The following is a 21,105-nucleotide window of genomic DNA, read 5'->3' on the forward strand; positions in this document are numbered from 1 at the left end:
GATTGACGAAATTATGGGGTTGCTTGGTTGTAATTTTGGCTTGATTGCTTCATTTCGTTTTGTGTACCTACGTGAAGGCTTGTGAATTCTTTTTTTCCTTATAGATAACTGATATTTGCGGTGGTATTTTTTCTCGTTTTAGCACCGAGAAACCGAGAGCGATGAAATTGGACGCTGGGCGGATTTGGTTCGCAGACGAGCGCTTAGGATTGCCGATTTGCGACGGGAATTCCAGGGTTGGCACGGAAACCACGAACGACACTGCATTCTTCACGATGTTCTGTTGGCTTGAAAGGTGTGTCCGCCGGCTTCAGGGAAGGGGAGCCCGATGAAGTGGGAACAAAATGGCAATCGTAACCTTGTGATTCGCGACGATGGAGTGGAATTGGAAATGGAGACCATTTTTTGTGGAACGTGATGTGAGAGGAGATGTCCAGAGTGTAATCAGATTTTAACTTACTTTACTACGCTGGTACAATGAAGAAAATTGCAATAAAGACACTTCTGTTTTTGCTTTTATTTTGCATATAGTAGCGTGTATGCAAAGTTTTATTTTAAACTGCTTCTTACTTTGTATTATTAGCGTTTAAGGCTTGTCAAAATCGTGCGCTGTTCTACTGTATACCTATATTAAGTAAGTACATTAAAATTACTGCAAAGTACTCACATTGTGTTTTTATTTCCACGCAATGGGATTGAGCTATTCGCAACGGTATATTAAAAATCATTAATATGAAACGAACCCCTAAAACATCCCATATTGCTTTCAAAGCGAAACCCTACATGACGACGCAAAGCGGGCGAAAAGTTTTTAATATCACTCCCCGTTGCGTCACATTACATCGAACGACGCAGAAACTCGAATAACCCGAACAACCGGAGCTCGGCGCTATAGATTGTGGCGACCGCATTTCATTACATCTCTTGCATCGACAAGTGAACCATAAATGTCATCGCATTCGTTACTCCAAAGTACATCGTCATGGGACCGGATATTGACACCATTTCCCTCTGGGAGACAGTTTGTCACGTTTTATTGAAATGTTGCTGTAACATAGCGCCATCGACATTCCGAATATCTCCATCCCTCCCCTATATGCAGAGTCAGGCGCGGTGTCGCCAAGAGCGATGTTGTCTTACTTCAAGGACAGCATCGTGTCAGTGCAAACACGTCCGTGGATCATGCGGGGCCCTTGGGCCCTTTTGAACTAGGAGACCTCTGAAATAGATCACTTTTAAATAGGTGTACAAAGTAGAGTATATCTATTAGCTAGAGAAGTTATAGCATGTATTAGTTTCAAATTATACGTCACAGTAGAGGAAGCAGCATTTTTAACAGATAGAATAATAAAAAGGCGTTGCTTTCGAACGGTCTCTTTTCCTTCTGACCATTGTTTTCTCTATGAAATAAACTTCGAAAATGAAACGATCATATTGTGAAGACTACTTTCAAAAATGTTGAGCATAAAATAGGTCGTCATTTGATCATTTTTATATCATCAATTTTAGAAACGTCCACGGGATTTGAAGTTAGGAAATATAACAGATAAGTCAACTAAGCAACGCTTTGTGGTGTGTATTTGAGTGCTGAACTTAATCAAGTTACAGTGAAGACCCGTTTTTATCAGTCCCTTAGTGAATTTTAGGATGATAAAACGAGGACATTGCCGAAATCGGGACATATATTTTTCTCTCTTTCTAATAAACCGAAGCTCTTAAAATATTCTTCTTTAGTCCCTAGATATAGCCTCATAACCCTTTCTGATTAGAGGGGTATATTCGGCTTTTCAGTCAATAAATAATATCGCCGAAAAGCCGAATATACCCCTCTGTACCAACGACAGTCGTAACATCACCTATTCCTTTCTGATTATTTGGTTTGAATTACCATTAAAGAGGTCTGATAGCGCAAAAAAATTCAAAAAATTCAAAACAAAATTTAAATTTTAATTTTTGCATATTTTGGATCTCTAAGATATGGTCAAGAAAGGATTTACTCGAAATCAACTTGGTTCGTCTGCTAGAGCTCATACAACTACAATCAACTATCAATTTTCATATGAGGCTGAGAAAATCAGGTCAAAAGGCTGATAAAATCAGGGGTAGACACAATTGGGGGCTGATAATATAGTAGGCTGATAAAATCGAGTCTTCACTGTATTAAAAGTTGTGTACAAGGCCTCGTTCTTGTATGCATTTTTAAAATTTCGAAACCGTTAATTTCGGAGGTTTAGCTAGTATCTGCGAAGAAGTTTTACGGCATAATAAAGTGCATCTTCTGAAAAACATATTGTTGGTGCCGTATAAGACCAATCAATTAACAGCCGTATGGAATTTCCATGGAAACAATTTCTATAAACAGCAGAATGTTCATGATTTTCACACATATTTTACCAAACTCGGGGTAATTCTACTAGCTTTTGAAAATTTTGAAATATTTTTACAGTTTCTGTATATTTTGCTAACGGTTATCGGTAATTTAGTCAAACTAATCTGAATTTCAAGAAAATTCTACGACCTTGAGTAAAATATTTTTAAAAAAAATAGGAAAGTCTGAAGAATATCAAAAAACCTCTAATTTTACTAACTTCAGGGAAATCAGTAAAATTTCGAGAAACTTTTCGAACACCAAACAAGGCAATTTTAAAGGTATTTTCAAATCCAAAATGGCGACTTCCGGCTTAAAGAAATTCTCTACAGCCCAATCAATATGGGTATTTTCGGAATGATCTTGACGAGTAGATGCCAGAAATTGATTTTTGACGCCAGTTTGAAATAAAAAATGACGACTTCCGACTTAACAAAATTCTCTACAACTCAATCAATAAGAGTATTTTCGGAGCAGTCTTGACGAGTAGGAGACAAAGGTCGATGTTTGGCGTCATTTTGAAATTCTAGATGGCGACTTCCGGTTCACCGAAATATCCACATGAAAAGTCTGGGCGATCATCTAAAACTTCCTCGATTATAAGCGAAACGCAAAATATTTTTATGTGTTCAGCAAGAAGAGTGCGGTGAGAATGGAAGTGAGTGAAGAATGAAGGATGTAGTGTGAGTTGGGGGTTTGAATTGATTGAATTGCTAAAATTCAAGTAAATTCAACTGTTTAATTAAAACTATTTGTACTACAACTTCAACTTCCTAAAATATCTACAGGGTGTTTGGTTCATGGTTAAGACCCTCTCGAGGGATGATTGACTGTCATATGTGGAGAAAAAAATCGTTCTACACATACCTTCAAATCTCAACCGTTACTAAGTTATTGCATTTTTTGTGTTAAAAACTTAGTTGTCTTAAAAAATATACTTTGCATTTCAAATTTTTTTGATCCATTGGATAGGTGAGAAACCTTTCCATTGAAAAATGTCCTCAAATGTTTCAGCTAATGAGGTTAAGTAACCTTTTCACAGTAATTTATTTAAAATTTAACAATTTTGATCGATTTTTCGTCCATTTCGCGAAAATCTTAATAGTTAACATCACCATTTTAATAATTCAAATTTTTAGTCTTGAAGAGTTGCACAATTTGTTCCTTGACATGATACACTTATCTTTTCTTGTTTTCATGTGTTTGGGTTATTGAACTTGGATATTTTTATCTCATTTTCACTTATACTAGCTCTTATTGAAAAAGTATGGCACTAATTGCACATTTTCTTATTTTTATTCGAAAGCCAGGAAAATCTTGCATAGAAAAAGGTATAAATACCTTTCAGTTAAGTGAATTTAGTATTCTTTTAGAAGTTAATTAGTTTAAAGATAGTGTTATTATTAGCATTTTCGTTATTTTCTTAAAATAGTAAATAAGAAACAGCACCATTATTATCATGGAATTAATGCATCTCAGCAAGTTCAACAATTCTTTCATTGGCTCCATTCAATTATCTCTTTTAGTTTCGAAGCAAAATCATTTTTATCACCTCGTTTCATATGCAAAAACAACGATTTCGAATTCACCACATCTGTGATGAAGTCATGCTGTGTTAATTATTAAATTGCAGCGAAATGAAAAGCGATACGGATAAAGTGTCAAATAACAAGTTGTAGAGAATATTAAGGGGCACCAAATGAACAATAGGGATGATAAATTTAGTTGAATAATAATTATAATAATTACAAAACTCTCCAAAAACGCTAATTTTGAGTTTTTTTACTAGTAAAAAGTCATTTAGTACACTTAACTAAAAGATATCTGTACATACATCGAAAGGAAATTTTCTCAACTTTCCAATGAAGCCCTAATAATAACGATATAAAGCGTATTTTTTAGATTAAAGTCTTTTAAACACTTGCAAGTCGATTACAGGAAAAATTTAGAAATGAAATTACAAGGAAACAAGAAGAGATAGGAATATCATGTTGAAGAACAAATTATAAATCGTCCTCAAACCCATCTTTTGGATAAACGATATTGCTATAATCATAATTCATTATTTTGAGAAAATTAACAAAAACCTCATCAAAAACATCAACTTTGAAGTATTTTACAACTAAAAGGTAATTAAAACTAATTAACTGAAAGATATGAGAACACCATTCAATAGAAAATTTTCTCACCTTTCCAATGGAACTAAAAGATTTAAAATAAGAGGTATACTTTTCGAGTCAGAGGTGTTTTAAGATAAATAAGTTTTTGACATAAAAAGTTCAATAACTCTGTAACGGTTGAGATTTGATGGTATGCGTAGAACGATTTTTTTTTCTACAAATATGACAGTTAATCACCCCTCGAGAGATTCTTAAACATACACCAAACACCCTGTATATGGATTTCAAAACGGCATCTACAATCCATTTTTGGAACCTACTCGTCAAGACCATTCCAAAAATACCCATATTGACTGGGTTATAGCGAATGTGGCTAATCTGGAAGCCACCATCTTGGATTTCGAAATGGCGTCAAACATCGACCTTTGTCTCCTACTCGTCAAGACCATTGCGAAAATACCCATATTGATTGGGTTATAGAGAAATTCGTTGAACCAAAAGTTACCATCTTGGTTTTCAAAATGGCGTCAAAAATCAATTTTTGGCACCTACTCGTCAAATCCATTCCGTAAATACCCATATTATTGAGATGCGGGCCATAAGGAGTCTACCAGACCCGTCTCTTTCATCTCACCAAAAATTATTCAATAAGACTTAGAATGCAAAAACCGTGTTTATTGCGAAATCCGCGCAAAAAAGTGCCACAATTCTTTGCATTTTAAAAGACTTAGAATATTTTTGAAAAACCACGTTAATTGGAAAATCCGCGTAAAAAAACCCGTTGTTAAAAAAAGTGTTACACCACTGTAGAACACGAAAACATAGGCATATTTCAGGAATTTTTCTAGGCGCAATAAAGAGGTGAATCGAGATCTTGTCAAATGGGATTTATAATACTAGTTGTAAAGTTTAAACAATATTTTTTCAAGTCATTTTGTCACAAGATGGACATGCAGCCTTTTCCCGTGGACGTCTCTTTTTGGAAAGGGTCAACGGCCGGAAACATATCTCCCGTAATTTTTAACTTCCAGCTTAAAACTAATTTTTTTTCGATTTCTTATAACAATAGCAAGGACGTACGTAGGATTTTTCCGATATCTTGTTTTCTCGCGAAATGGCGCTCTGTTTAGTGAAAACAAGCTGAAAATCGAAACAAAATTGTTGATTAAAAAATAACCAATAAAAAATTAAAATCCTGCGTACGTCGCTGGAGAAATCAATTTTGAATGTGCTGTGAAAATTTCAAAAAGATCAAAAATCATTTGTTCGAGCTATGTTTCCGGCCAGTTCAAATATGTGGTTTCGAGAAAAACGCGGTTAAAGTTTTCAGCACGCGTACCCGACCAGGAGAGAATAACTTGTCAATGTCAATACTATTTTCTGGTATAATGCCAAAACCTAGTATTAATTGATTATTAATACCTCATTGAGGTATTAAGCAGGTATTGAAAAAACATTCTTCACTACCTACTTAATACCTTAATGAGGTATAATAATTTATTTTAGTATTATTTATGTATTCCAGTGATTTTTACAAATACCAAACAATACCTCCATACAGTGAATTTTGTTATTGGAAGGTTGAAAAGGTTTTGTTATTATTCAGGTCTTATAATAACACGTTTCATTATCAACTAGTCATTCGTAGTACATGTCTCGGTTATTGTTTCAGGGATTTTACCTCTTATGCAAGGCTTGTCAATACCATATTGTGGTGTTCAAGTATTGGGTACAGTATATTTGAATTTAATATTCTGAAGTTATTTTCTTCTGCTCGGGTAGAGTATACATAGGAGGCGTTGCGGCAGAATTGGAAATTTGAACATTTTACAAATAATGTCGCCTTCGACTTTTTGGTATATTATTTTCAAGTCTCTAAAGTACATTTTAGACCAATAAAAAAAATTCAGTTTTTAAAAAATTCTACGGTGGTAAAAAACCGCTTGAAAAAATCTGAATGTATATAAATTTGAAGGTTTGTTATTTATTTATTAGGGCTTTAACCTCGAGGGTCATTCGTCTATTTGAACATAATATACCTATATTTCAAAAATACAAATCAAAATAGATAAAAAACTTGTTTCAATCCACCTAGTGGTGTAATTGTGCCTTTCTCATTTGTCCTGGTTATATTCAATACAATAGTGCAAATGTATATTACATATTCAGTACGATTTGCACATACATACACGAAAATTTTCAACTGGTTAAGAAATTTTAAACTAGTTTTAATATTAAAATAGTTTCAAACTCGAAATCATTTCAAACCAAAATTTTCAGCGGTTTTTTTTTAAATGAGGTTTTGCGTATTACGTAATGTGTACATTTCGAAATTTTAATCTGGATGCGCCCCTGCTTGAAACAAAAATATATAATATTAAAATAGCTTAATTAGCATTAACTCAATGTTGTCTTTCGGCTAACTTATTTTATCATGCGGGGAGTATATTTGTGAAGGGGACGAATAACCCACGACCGAACCACCCCAACCTATATTGGTATGCCTGCAGGGTGAAGGTGATTGGAATGAGAGAGGGGCGGGTCTGAAGAGGGTGCATAAGGTGGACGTTTGAGGGTGATCTGTTGGGCTGCTTTGAGGGAAGGTGGCTAGATTGGGGAGAGGGTATGATGGGGGTGACTTGTGGGGGGAGGTGTTCTGGGAAGGGTGCGTAATGTGAGGGGAGCAGCCCCTCATTGCATACCCCTAGCTACGCCCCTGTTAAAGTACAGAAAACCTAAAAGTAAAAAATACGAGTAGTTTGACGATTTTCAGAGTGATTGCATAACCTTTCTATACGAGAAAGGCAAAAATATGGCAAGGTCAAAAAAGTGAACTTTCGTCAAAAATTTTTTTTCGAGTTTACATCAAATCTCGACGTTTTATGCACTTTAAAGACATTTGGCATCAAAAATACAAATTCGACTTTGAAATTTTCCTTTACTCCCCATTTGAGTATTTTTCAGTTCAGTTTATATGGGAATTTACTGTGTGGCCGCACTCTTCAACCCGTCAGTCAGTTTTTTGTAGAATTAGTCATTTTTAGACTATAGCCATTTGAAAAAAAAATGGTAAAAAAAGTTTGACCCTTTTCAAAAGACAGTCTTGATCATTTTTGGAAAAACAAAGTATGCGAAGGGGTTTTTTGTGACAAAGTCTTTATGTACAGAAAGTTTCATAAAATGTACAGACAGTTTCAGAAAAATATGGTCGGTGTTAAGTCAGACCGGACTAAGTGACATATTGATTTCAAGAAAAACGAGTTTAAAGTTTTAATCGCAGTATCCCTTACGTTATAATTCGAAATTATTTTTTGCCATAATTCTTGCTTATTATAACTTATTTCAAATCTGGTAAGAGTCGAATGGAGCTGCGGAAGTTTTTTATCAAACCCTATCATTTTTTTAAGATTTTGCGACTTCGTTCGGTCTGACTTAATACCGGATCATATCGGTTTATTCTATTTGAAAAATCTGCAGATAGATTAATATGTATAAAAAATGCGTTTGGCTAGATCACGAAAATAGCTCAATTGGATATGGACGAAATGCAATCAATTTAACGAATTCTGTAAAGTAAATTGATAGAACTTAAAACATTTTGTTTGAGTAAGTATAGTACAAATGCGGATAACATTTATAAAGTTCTACAAGTCTGTCTCCCTTTCAAGGCTACATTCATTGCAAAAAAATCGATAATCAATAACCACTCCTAGTATGGTTCAGCATAAAGAGACTAGAATAACAAAGAGACGCCATGTTTCGTTTGGAATTCCAATTTAACTGTCAATGTCATTCCAAACTAAAAAGAGAGTTGTCAATCGTAAATGTTTAGCATTATGTGGCATCGTTTTTAAGGAAGTATTGTTATCCAATCCATTAAAATTACTAAATGTTTTAATGATAAAAGCTACATCCTCAAACCAAATTTGTTACAATACCATCGTATTTAGAAACACTAACAAGAAAATAATTGTTTGATGGGAGGACAAAATTCAGCATGAGGGTAACGAATACCAAATGATGCAAACATTTAAAAATGAATGTCGTTCCGTTATTGCTCTAAATCAGCGAAACAAAGCAAAGCTCTTTTCGATATCAATTCTTCAAAAGGGCTAATGAGATTTTTGTGAACAAACTTATTTTGCTCATTATTCCGCTGTCGAGTTGAATTTCATGAAAGATACACATGAATCGACAACTTTACCCTTGGTTGAATCAATTTCAAATGTCTTCTGTGTTGAAATTATAACAAATTAAGAGAAATCAGCAAAACAAAAGTTTGTTTACAAATCTTATTAGCCCTATTCAAATGTTGATATGGTTTTGTTTCCAGCAAACTGACAAGACAGGAACATATGTACAAGACGTTAACCACGCCTCTTTTTGTTGAGGATTCGCTTGAAATCGAAAAAAATCGCAATTAATCTTGCGGCTGCCAAATACCATTCATGCGGAGATAACTATGTTTTAGGTGGTCGAGAAACTCAGCAGACCAGAAGTCGTATCAGATTTTTATATTGGCTAGTAGAAACAAACGGATTAACAACAAACAAATTTTGTGAGGCCAGCCCATTTGCTTGTGATACGTAGCTTGGTTGCTAGTTGAATTGTTTTTACTGAATTAGGATGGCGTCTCTTTGTTATTCTAATCTCTTTAGTTCAGCTATGGCTTTCATGATAGATATGAAAAGTTTATGTTTATATAAAACCTGCTTTATTGACACTGATAATTCCACTATTTCGATAAAACAGTTTTATATACACACTCAAATTATATTGATAAAACATTACATTTATTATGAAAACTATAACTGAACTGTACTAGAAATATTAATGAAATAACTAATTTTTACAATGTATTCTTGACAAAAAGGGACGATTCCGATTGTCGTGGGTCCACTGAATGATTTAAATCAGACGAATCGATCAGTAAACAGCTCCATTCATCCGTTTAATTTGCATTCGATTATAGACTTTATCGTTGCGCAAAAAATATGAAATTAAACTAAAGAATCCTTGAAGCAGTACTCGAAAAATATGTTCGAGAAAGTGCATATTTTTGAATGGTAATGATACTTAACGACCTATTCTGTGTATCATCAGAACTTCGAATATGATAAATACTATCATCAATGCAACTCGACATTATATGATTGCAGTAATATTCAATAAAATGCTCCTAATAATAACAGTAATGATTTCTAGTAACGTTCTGATCCCGATCAGAAACACATAATAAAAAGATTTCAAAACTATATCTCGCGCTGTTACTTGTTTTAATTTTCTGTTATTTTAAACAACTTATTCTCAGGTGATACTTTTATTCTCAGGTGATACGATCCTTGAAATCGCCGATCAGCCATGTTGGTGCTGAAAACGATAGCCAACAAGAATATTTACTACATCTCCATGTTTGCTTGGATTTTAGTATGCAAACAAAGTTGTTCGCTATCATTTTTCTCCCCCGCAGCTTGCTGCATGCTTACTTCATTCCTGACCTAGTTACTGCCAAAGACGAATCACCTTAGAACTCTAAGCACCTTGATTTTAACTACTAACGAGACCAAATTTATAACACAGTTTACTACGAAAATTGCATCCTGTTATAATCTTGTTGTTGGATTCTGATCGGGATACTATTCTATACGGGTTGAGGCGCTGCCAGCTCGATAGAGATTAATTTCGCTCGAATGGGTCTCTCGTAAATTTCAATTAGCTCCAGCCATAATTACCCTATCAATGATTGCATCCAGTAGACCATTGCTTTCAAACATCCATACGGCACCATTGCAATGGTATTTCTACCGCGCCCACAGCGCATAACCTGTCTCATCAAACAAGAAACATCCATTGCCGTCCCCATTGGGCTGGATGATAGAACAATCCGTTTGAACTTGACATATACTTGCGGCTATTCGTTTCCGGAACATCACTAGGATGCGATTGAGCTTAGCATTGCTTTCCATGAAGGCACCCGTCAGTTCAATTCATTGATACCAGTTCTATCTACCGCATATACACATAGGTACCTAGTATTCGCCCAGCTGCTTCGGTTCCCGCGGGTTATCGAATGCTATTGGAGTTTTCCGTTCCAATGAGTAGCTGCTTGTGTCGCAACGGTTAATTGGCGATCTTTGTTTCCTGTCCTTCCGGGTTCAGTACGGTTGCTTTACTTTGTTCCGGTCCCAAACCAAATGCGGGAGTGGAATATTATCGTAGGGATGGTTCAGTGATTTGGAATTGGCACCAATCGATTGGGTCCGCTGCGATTGTGATTGTGGTTCGATGCTCATGTTAAATGTTAAAGTTAGAAATTATGTTGTCGCTGTTTGTTCCTAAAACCACAAGAAAAAAAGTTATAAAGAAAACCTCGAAACGTTTCACAAATTTGGAAAACGAAGCATTCAATTTGTTTTTTGAAAGCATAACAAAATTGAAGACCTTGCGGAGGTTGTGTAGATGGCTTGCTGAACGAACAACAAATTATGCCCAAATACAATTTTCAGAATCAGAACGACATGCACTTAGTGCACTAGCGCGACCGTTGGAATGTGAATGTGGAGCTTGCTGTTGATAGTTTTTGCAAATGGAACAACAAATTTAAATATTGTTTAAATATTGATTCTGGTTTGACAGACTTCACAGCTGATTCTTAAAGTAGAGCAAATTTAGCTACGGTTCTTCACATACTAATAATCCTTCCTGGTTATGACATTCAAACATAATGACTCACCTACGAGACCAATGTCTTCACCTCGGGTTATATATGGTCCGAATCTAATCGGCCACAAGCCCAAATTCTAAATCTTAATCCGATTCGCTACAAGTCGTAAAAAATCAACATCCCTAGCGAGGAATAGCAGGCTTACCAACCGACAGTGACTGTTTTTTATTCGACTCCTTTTTCAATAGCGAACGGATAACAATGTTACCTGTGGATTTATACAAAACAAACAAACATACATATCCGGATCAGAATGGTGGATGGTTCGTAGTTGAGTTGATCCTTGTTGATTGCAACATGTCTCAAACTAGCTAGCTAGTGGTTTGAATCTGTAGCAACGGCGGCGTGCCAAGCTCAGGGCCATATCGTGGCACACAGGCGGTCGCACTTCACAGTAAATTGTTTTTCGTCGAAAGTTCGCTCTATCCGTTGGTTTGGTCAGAGAGTATGGACGTGGACAATCATCTACTCCCTGCCGTTGTTGAAAGAAGTAGAATGGCGGTGCGGAGATGTGCAGCTGTGCTTTATTTGTGCGGATGTGTCACACACTCGATTAGTTAGCTGTGTTATGGGCATCGCATTCGTCTTCATGTTATGGTCCATGTTCCCGGTAATAAAACAAGTATTAGACTTTTATGTGTCGGAAGGATGCACTTTCTTTTTATGCATGAGAGAGTGTTATCCTTGTTGCATTATTCCGAATACTGTTGCACAAGAAAACGAATAGTTGAACAAGTTGTTTTATACAATCTTATACTCAGCGCATGGGATACTATAAAAATGTATCAGTTTGGGTACAATGTGCTTTAGAATTGTCGTTAATTTTTTATTTTAATTTATTTGTTTTAGGTATATTTTTATATTTATTAGTTAAAATACATTTATAATTTAAAATATTGGATGTTCAACCAAAAATTGTGACTTTTCGCGATTTGATTACTTTCTATTAACCCTTTCATGCCCATGTTTATTGATTTATTGATTTATTTATTCTTATTTTTCATCTGACCTATGTTGGTCTACATGAAATGTAGTTGAACCCTCAAATGGGCGTAAAAACCCATTATCTTTTCGGGTTTTCCACCTGATTACAATGCATTCACACTACAATTAAATATAATCACATAGTCAGGCCCGATGAGAGGGGGGGTCAGCCGGGGCAATTGCCCTGGGGCCCGGGTCGCGTTTGGGGGCCCGAATTTTTATCCGGAAGATGGGTGAAAACGTCTGGTATTCATAGAAGAGCAAGAAAAATAAGAATTGTAATTTCTTTGTAATTATTCACCCTATTAAATTGTCATATGATGAAAGCGGAGAAAAATTTGAAAGACATTTTAATCTAATAACTTGAGAATTCGAAATTGTGGATACCAGAGCTTTATTTTATATTTAACTTTTTTTTCTTTTTTATTTCGACTATGTTAGTCACATTTTCTTTTTACATTTTAACGACATTCAATTAGCTAGAGATTAGAGCCATAGTACTCAAGTGAGAGCAAGGATGTGAAGTAAACAGATCGGAAAACTAGAAGTGGCAGGGTCATTAGAACAGGCTTAATATCGTACGGGCTTAATCTTTGTCTTCTGTTAATGAGGGTCGAGCTTAGGCAGTATAACTACGAATCACCCGAGTTCACTAACATGTGTCCTGGTATCGATAGACGTGTCCATCTTTACCGTGACAACCGACGATATATTTAACATTTGTTAAAACAAACGTTCTTAGAGGAGTTGTCTACTTTATGTACTAGGTCAACAAAACCGAGTTTTTTGTTTGAATTGGCAGAATACTTTACAAAACGTTCAGAAGCCAATTCAATGTATTTTCGAAGAGAACAGCGCCAAACAGAAATGCAAGCACACGGACGTATCCGTCCTCTTCTGCGTTCGTTTCTTTACTGGTGGTACCGGTTGTTGGATTGCAGACACTGGGAGTATTTTATTGAGTGAATATTTGTTTCTGTAAGATCCACAAATCTTGGTTTTGAAGCTTTTTGTGGTTTGGCATAAGATAACGATGTGCTGTTAGCGGTAGGCGGACTTTTCTTAGCTACTTCTGTACAATGTTTTAGGTGGTGCAGTGTTTTTTGGAGAATTTGCGCATAGGAATCTGCCCTGGGTGCATAACCGATGTTGTCTGATGAGATGTTCCATGTTCGGTTAATATGCATAAAATGGTTTTGTGAAAAGGAATTAGTTTGTTCACAAGCATTCTCACCACAGGAAAAGGATTAGAATTACCCTGGAAAATGTTCCTCAATGTTATTAAATCCATTTCTCCGTACCTTGATATAAACTTTTTTTTATCGCCATGTCAGGAGTGGGCAGAGATAAATCGTGTAAGCGCACCTGTTTAGAGCCGTTGTCTATATATACGGGGATGCTTTAGTTAACGTTGCCGCATTCGTTGGCGTGTTGTATGTTGTTTCGCGTGACGAATGACTGTGATTAATGTTTTATATGGTGCAATTGTAGGATATTAGCTCCTGCCACATTGAGCACCTTTTTCACTTTTAGTAATTGTTTCACTTCTCGAATAGCTGGTCTCAAAGAACATTTCCAAAAAAACAATAGCAACACAATTTATCCACAGTGGGACTAGTTTTTGCAGGGGATCTATGGCGGAACGATTTTAGCTTGGACTCCGGGAGGGATGAGAAGGTAGACTGACCTTAATTAACCGGTAATTGTAATAAATTTTTATTTGTATATTTGTATTTTTATAGCACGTTAAAATAATTTTTCGCCAAAAATGCTTTGTGTTAAGATGGAACACTAATTTTGGGCGTCGCTAGAGATGTTTGTGATATCCATAAGAAGCCAATTGCTATGTGCCAAATAAGGAAATCAAATCAGTTCAATTCAGTCACCAGTACTAGCAGTCGTTTGCCCGCTGTACTCGCAGTTGTTTTATTTGCGTTTAATTCCTTATTACTGCGTTCTGTGTCATTTTTTGTCTATTACTGCATATTCCAACAGCGTATTAAAACCGACTTCTACATTAAAACGTCACATTCCTTTCCAAAAAAACCTTCATAAAAGCTATGATTAGAAAATTTCTCGGTTGTTCTATATTTTTAATCCTACAACGGTTTTGTGGGGTACATTTGTACCCCAGAGCTATTTGCAATCCCTGTTATTCCGTTACGGTTTATTTTAACTGCAAGCAAACTTTATCATAAATCAATATTAGAGCGCATATTAGAGCGGTTTTAATTCTGGGGTACGAATGTACCCACAAAACCGTTTACGTATAGAAAAAGTAACGAAACCGTTGTAGGGTTAAACGAGAATTACGAGCTGAATTTGCTACCTTATTCTTGCTAACAACAAAAGCTAAAAACTTCTCCACCGCTACCAACAGATAAATCTACTTGTGTATCATTTTGTCTAAACCACAGAAGCAAAATATCGTAGGGGAGCCCGGGGCTAGTTGGCGGTTGAGGTAAGTTGGCGGAATCCCTTTTTCTCTGTTTCAATTAGACATATAGCGCTGGCTCTTCTTGTGTACCTCAAGTTAGGTAAAACCCGTTATCCAATGTGTTTTTGTTGCAAAACGATTTGTTTGGTGGAAGTTGTGGGTGATATGTGCAATTGTAGGATATTAGCTCCTGCCACATTGAGCACCTTTTTCACTTTTAGTAATTGTTTCACTTCTCGAATAGCTGGTCTCAAAGAACATTTCCAAAAAAACAATAGCAACACAATTTATCCACAGTGGGACTAGTTTTTGCAGGGGATCTATGGCGGAACGATTTTAGCTTGGACTCCGGGAGGGATGAGAAGGTAGACTGACCTTAATTAACCGGTAATTGTAATAAATTTTTATTTGTATATTTGTATTTTTATAGCACGTTAAAATAATTTTTCGCCAAAAATGCTTTGTGTTAAGATGGAACACTAATTTTGGGCGTCGCTAGAGATGTTTGTGATATCCATAAGAAGCCAATTGCTATGTGCCAAATAAGGAAATCAAATCAGTTCAATTCAGTCACCAGTACTAGCAGTCGTTTGCCCGCTGTACTCGCAGTTGTTTTATTTGCGTTTAATTCCTTATTACTGCGTTCTGTGTCATTTTTTGTCTATTACTGCATATTCCAACAGCGTATTAAAACCGACTTCTACATTAAAACGTCACATTCCTTTCCAAAAAAACCTTCATAAAAGCTATGATTAGAAAATTTCTCGGTTGTTCTATATTTTTAATCCTACAACGGTTTTGTGGGGTACATTTGTACCCCAGAGCTATTTGCAATCCCTGTTATTCCGTTACGGTTTATTTTAACTGCAAGCAAACTTTATCATAAATCAATATTAGAGCGCATATTAGAGCGGTTTTAATTCTGGGGTACGAATGTACCCACAAAACCGTTTACGTATAGAAAAAGTTACGAAACCGTTGTAGGGTTAAACGAGAATTACGAGCTGAATTTGCTACCTTATTCTTGCTAACAACAAAAGCTAAAAACTTCTCCACCGCTACCAACAGATAAATCTACTTGTGTATCATTTTGTCTAAACCACAGAAGCAAAATATCGTAGGGGAGCCCGGGGCTAGTTGGCGGTTGAGGTAAGTTGGCGGAATCCCTTTTTCTCTGTTTCAATTAGACATATAGCGCTGGCTCTTCTTGTGTACCTCAAGTTAGGTAAAACCCGTTATCCAATGTGTTTTTGTTGCAAAACGATTTGTTTGGTGGAAGTTGTGGGTGATATTGTGTTTTCGAGTATACCACGTAAATGTTCTAAATTTTAAATGCTTTGCGTTATTTAGAGTGATTTTAAATCTATTTCCCGAATGATTATATTTTTCGATAGCGCGTGAAAAGAGCATCCGTATAGATATTACATCTATCCACAAACAAAAGTAATTTTTTAAACAATTTTTAATAAAATATGCGGTTGAGGCAAGTTGGCGGTGCTGCACGTGGGATAAGTTGGCGGTACTATTTACAGTGCAATAAAATCATGAAATATTTTCATTTCTGGAATTCACTCCAAAGTAAGAAAATCTTTTTCTTGTGTATCTGTGTGTATTTGAAAATTTTCTTTTGTATAGGGAGTACGCGTCAAAGTCAAAATTCCGGGGTATTGAAACTGAAATATAATAGCAAATGTCGGTTAATATACAGTTTTCTCGAAAAGACATTCAGCACGTTCCAAAAGGACCCTTGAAGTAATTGAATCTCCATTTGATTGCTTAGTTTTTGGCGTATACCCACATACCGCCAACTTACCCCGGGGCCGGGGTAAGTTAGCGGGTTTTCCGCGTCACATATTTTTGTCTCTAAAAATGGAGACAATGCATCAAACACTTTAAAAAAATCGGCGATTAAAATTGAAACCAAAAAACCCCGCCAACTAGCCCCAGTCTCCCCTACTTCAACCTGCTGTGTCGAACGTGAATAAAAATGAATGACGATCAAAGCGGAAAATGGCCGTACTGTGGTCAAACTGTATTCCTGTTTACTTTTCGAGGTGTCCCTTAAAATCACCTGTTGGAGAAGTTAAAAATATCAAATTTGCAAATGGAGGTAAAGATGATCAATGTCTATACCTTACAATTTCATAGTTGGACATAGTGTACTGATTATTTTTCAGACTAATAATCAAGTAGAAGCGTTTATTGCGCAAAATTAAATATATCATTGAATGTGGCAACATGAAGTCAGTACCTCTGTATATATAAAGGCGATGACACAAACGTGGTGCGAATACACGGATTATCTCCATATACCTCTAATAAGGTTGTTAACCATTGTGTACATTTTTAACAGGGCAAAAGAGTACCCGGGAACCCGCTAATTGAAAAACTCGTAACCATAGCAATTTTAGCAACAGCAACATAGTTTGATATATGAATGAATATATACAAGTCCTCTAATCAAGATTCAAATAAGTAAGTTGAGAAGGGCCCGTCAGTAACATTAGCCTTGGGGCCCGCCGCCGCTCTCGACGGCCCTGCACATAGTACACAGCATTACAAGAACAAAAATTACAAATATTACAAAAATAGAATCTTAAAATCTAAGTCACCCTTCTTTGTCTATTGTCCAAAACATCACAAGAGACGGAAAAGTCAAAATGGTCATAAACACTATTTAAAACATTACACATCGCCCTAATGGGTTCGTTCTGACCGTACTCGGTGCGTTGAAACTCTTAAGTCTTAAAAAGTTATGCGATCTGAGACTTCTCAGGGGCACTATGACATTTATTTGTGAGAGAATATTTGGAGCATCTATTTGGCCAGGTAATATCTTCCCAACAAATACTGCTCTAAATGTGTTCCGCCTTTTGGCTAGGTTTTCTATAACGAGCAGCCGACAGCGATCGATGTATGTCTGCACTGCTTCTATTCGGTTGATCCAAATGCTCGTATAAGGACACCAAATGAGTGCTGAAGCTTCCACGACAGAGCGAAAAAGTGAAAAATAGAGAGCCTGCAAACAATATGGATCAGTGAACTTTTTGGTGATTGTTTTAATGAAGCCGAGATTAGTATTTGTCTTGTGCTATAACATGAGAGTAATCATTTCTGAGTGTCAGTTGTGTGTCCAGAAGTACTTAGAGGTCTTTGACAACCTTCATTCTCTCAAGCGATTCCCCGGAGATAGTGTAGTTCCAGAGTATTGGATTTTTTTTAATTGTAAAATATATTATGGAGCACTTGGACATGCTGAGAGCCAGCAAGTTGCGATTACACCAACTACAGAAAGCATCTAAGTGTTGCTGTAGTTCCATGCATTCTTCTATTGACCGCACAATATATAATAGTTTGAGATCATCCGCATGTATAAGTTTACACCCAGGAGGTTTAACATAACAAACGTCATTGAAGAACAACGAAAAAAGCAACGGTCCTAGATTGCTCCCTTGAGGCACTCCCGACAAGTTGATGAAACTGTATAACTCGTTATTTCCTAATTTCCAACTCAATATTTTTAAAGCAGAGCAAAGTGAATTGGGCCAGATTAGTAGTTGTCGATCTGCCTGGAAAAAACCATGTTAGTCCTTCGATATATATGCTATGGTCTCACGCAACACCATGTTTCCTATTAACATCTCAAATAACTGTGAGCCAGTGCAGAGTGAGGTTATGTCACGATAGTTCACAACATTTTGCTTATCAGCTTTTTGCCGCTCATATAGAAAAGTTATGCAATCACTCTAAAAATGGTCAACCTAATCCCGGCCGGGAGGGCCGAATGTCATATGCCATTCGACTCAATTCGTCGAGTTCGGAAAATATCTGTGTGTGTATCTGTGTAAGTGGAAAAAAATGTCACATCTGTTTCTCAGAGGTGGCTGGACCGATTTGCATAAATTTAGTCTCAAATGAAATGAATTTATCGATTGGACTTCCGGTTCCGGAGTTACGGGTTGAAGAGTGCGACCACACAGCAAATTCCCATACAAACTGCAATGAAAAATTCTCAAAGGGGAGAGTAAGGGAAAATTTTAAAATCGAATTTGCATTTTTGATAACAAATGACTTTGAAATGCATGAAACGTTGAGATTTGATGAAATCTTGAAAAAAATTTTTTTGACGAAGATTAATTTTTTTGGACTTTGGCATATTTTTGCCTTTCTCATATAGAAAGGTTATGCAATCACTCTAAAAATCGTCAACCTAATCCCGGCCCGGAGAGCCGAATGTCATAAGCCATTCGACACAGTTCGTCGAGATCGGAAAATGTCTGTGTGTGTATGTGCGTATGTGGACAAAAAAATGTCACCTATGTTTCTCAGAGATGGCTGGACCGATTTGCACAAACTTAGTCTGCTATTGAATTTTTATTGATTGGACTTCCGGTTCCGGAGTTAAGGGTTGAAGAGTGCGACCACACAGCAAATTCCCATATAAACTGTAATGAAAAATTCTCAAAGAGGAGAGTAAGGGAAAATTTCAAAATCGAATTTGCATTTTTGATGCCAAATGACTTTCAAATGCATGAAACGTTGAGATTTGATGAAATCTGGAAAAAAAATTTTTTTGACAAAAATTAACTTTTTTGGACCTTGGTATATTTTTGCCTTTTTCATATAGAAATGTTATGCACTCACTCTAAAAATCGTCAACCTAATCTTTTATGACCTATAAAGGCTTTAGGTAGGAGTATGCTATGAGGGGTTGCTACTTTAAATTTAAAACTAGTTTAAAATTTCTTGACAAGTTGAAAATTTTCAGCCCGGTCCGGACCACCGGTTCTTCCTCATTGATCCGCCGCTGGTTTCAAGCGATGTTTCAGTGTCGACGCATAGTATCTCAAGATCTTGCCTGTCGATCCATTGTATGTATGTGCAAATCGTACTGAATATGTAATATACATTTTCATCATTGTATTAAACATAACCAGCCATGGAATCGTAATTTGGACAAATGAGAAAGGCACAATTGCACCACTAGGTGGATTAACACAGGTTTTAAAAAAAAACATAACTGGGGGGAAACATAACTGGTTTTTTTTATTAATTAATTACATCATGAGGGGCATCCTGAAGGCTATGTTCCACCTGAGTGGAGTTGGCTGAGACTTTTTTAAACACACTTGAGAAATGTTGCGCAAATAGGTCGCAGATGCCGCTTGGAGTGCTTGATGTTTCATTGGAAGGAAGCCCATTTTCTTTTCGGTTTCCGTTAACGAAAGACCAAAAGTGCTTTGGATTTTGTTTCAGATTCGATTGGGTTTGTGCTACGTGTCTTGAATAGAGAAAAAGCGATTATATGTCTTGTTACTGTTGCTGGCTTCAATAAACTCTCGTTTTGTAATGGGGTTTAGTGTCGAAGTGCAGCTGCTCGCAATGTTTTCAGTTTACGTAGCTGACGATCGGACCATGCTGGTTTTGGTTGGGGACGTGGTGCAGGAACATGTATTCTGAAAAGCTGTTTTAGGTCCAGTGAAAGTGTTTATACGGCAACATCTACATCGATCGCGGAATTCAACAAAGTCTCCCAATCGATTGCCTGCAGTTTTTAAACCTATGGAAATCAGTCTTCGATAAACTCTCGAACTCCCTGACATCCAGCATTTCGTAATAAACAACTGAGGACAAATCTGCGTTACTAGAAGAGGAGGATAGTGTGCGTCTCAAGCAACTAACGGCCCAAACGCTTCTGAAACGGCGCAATTAATATAAGCTTCTTCATTACGAAAAGGAGGTCCAGCGTTCGATTTCGTCTGTTATTTACTGTACACATTTGCAGCATGTTCAATACAGACATTCTGTCCAGTAAGGCAATACTCGCACTCGAAAAGGTTGATTCAGGAGGGTCCGGGAAGGCATAGCCGGAGCAGGTACTTTTCCATAGAAATCCAGGTTGATAATAATCACCAAACAGTAGATGAGCCGTGTTGGGTGTAATGGAAGTTACGATGTCGATTGCTGAGTCTATGTGCTTCTGAATAATATCTTGCTGAGTCTGAATGTACACTACACCCACACAAATAATAGTATCGCGACCGCGAATATCTACCCATAGTTGTTTGAAATCGGTACTATCAGTTTTATGTTTGGACGAGAGCCGGTTGAACACTGCGATAAACACACCGCCACCGCGTTTTTCCCCTATACTGTCTGGATCGCGATCGTTACGGTAAACCGTATACTTTGACCCAAACAACTGGAGTGAATTGATTTGATCATCCAGCCACGTTTCGGTTAGAACAATAACATCATATTCAGCGTCTGAAACAGCGATGAATGACTCGTCAATTTTGGTGCGTAGTCCCCTCACGTTCTGATAGTAGATACTAAGATGTTCCTACTTCTTAAGATATACCTACGTTCGACCGGGATAGGCCGCTGCCATAACATATAAGTTCCGTAGAAAGCAGTTAGTTGTTTATAAACAAAAATGTTGTCAAACAACCATATATTTTGTTTTAAGTAA

The 21,105-nt window shown here is 36.6% G+C and overlaps 1 protein-coding gene across 21 annotated transcripts in view; it reads left to right on the forward strand.

Annotated features, from left to right (window-relative positions):
• The window catches only part of LOC131678835 (restin homolog), a 289,770-nt gene that overhangs the window by 222,679 nt on the left and 45,986 nt on the right, over positions 1-21,105 (forward strand). For 2 of the 21 annotated variants that reach the window (XM_058959231.1, XM_058959230.1), the window contains one exon: positions 143-650. The exons of the other annotated variants lie outside the window; for them this stretch is intronic. In XM_058959231.1, the coding sequence (XP_058815214.1) occupies positions 143-292 (150 nt within the window). In that variant the 3' untranslated portion in view covers positions 293-650. Of the gene's footprint in view, positions 1-142; positions 651-21,105 lie in introns of those variants that run through there. 21 annotated transcript variants of the gene reach the window in all.

The sequence above is a fragment of the Topomyia yanbarensis genome, chromosome 2 (genome assembly GCF_030247195.1).
Source record: "Topomyia yanbarensis strain Yona2022 chromosome 2, ASM3024719v1, whole genome shotgun sequence".
Classification (NCBI taxonomy): domain Eukaryota; kingdom Metazoa; phylum Arthropoda; class Insecta; order Diptera; family Culicidae; genus Topomyia; species Topomyia yanbarensis.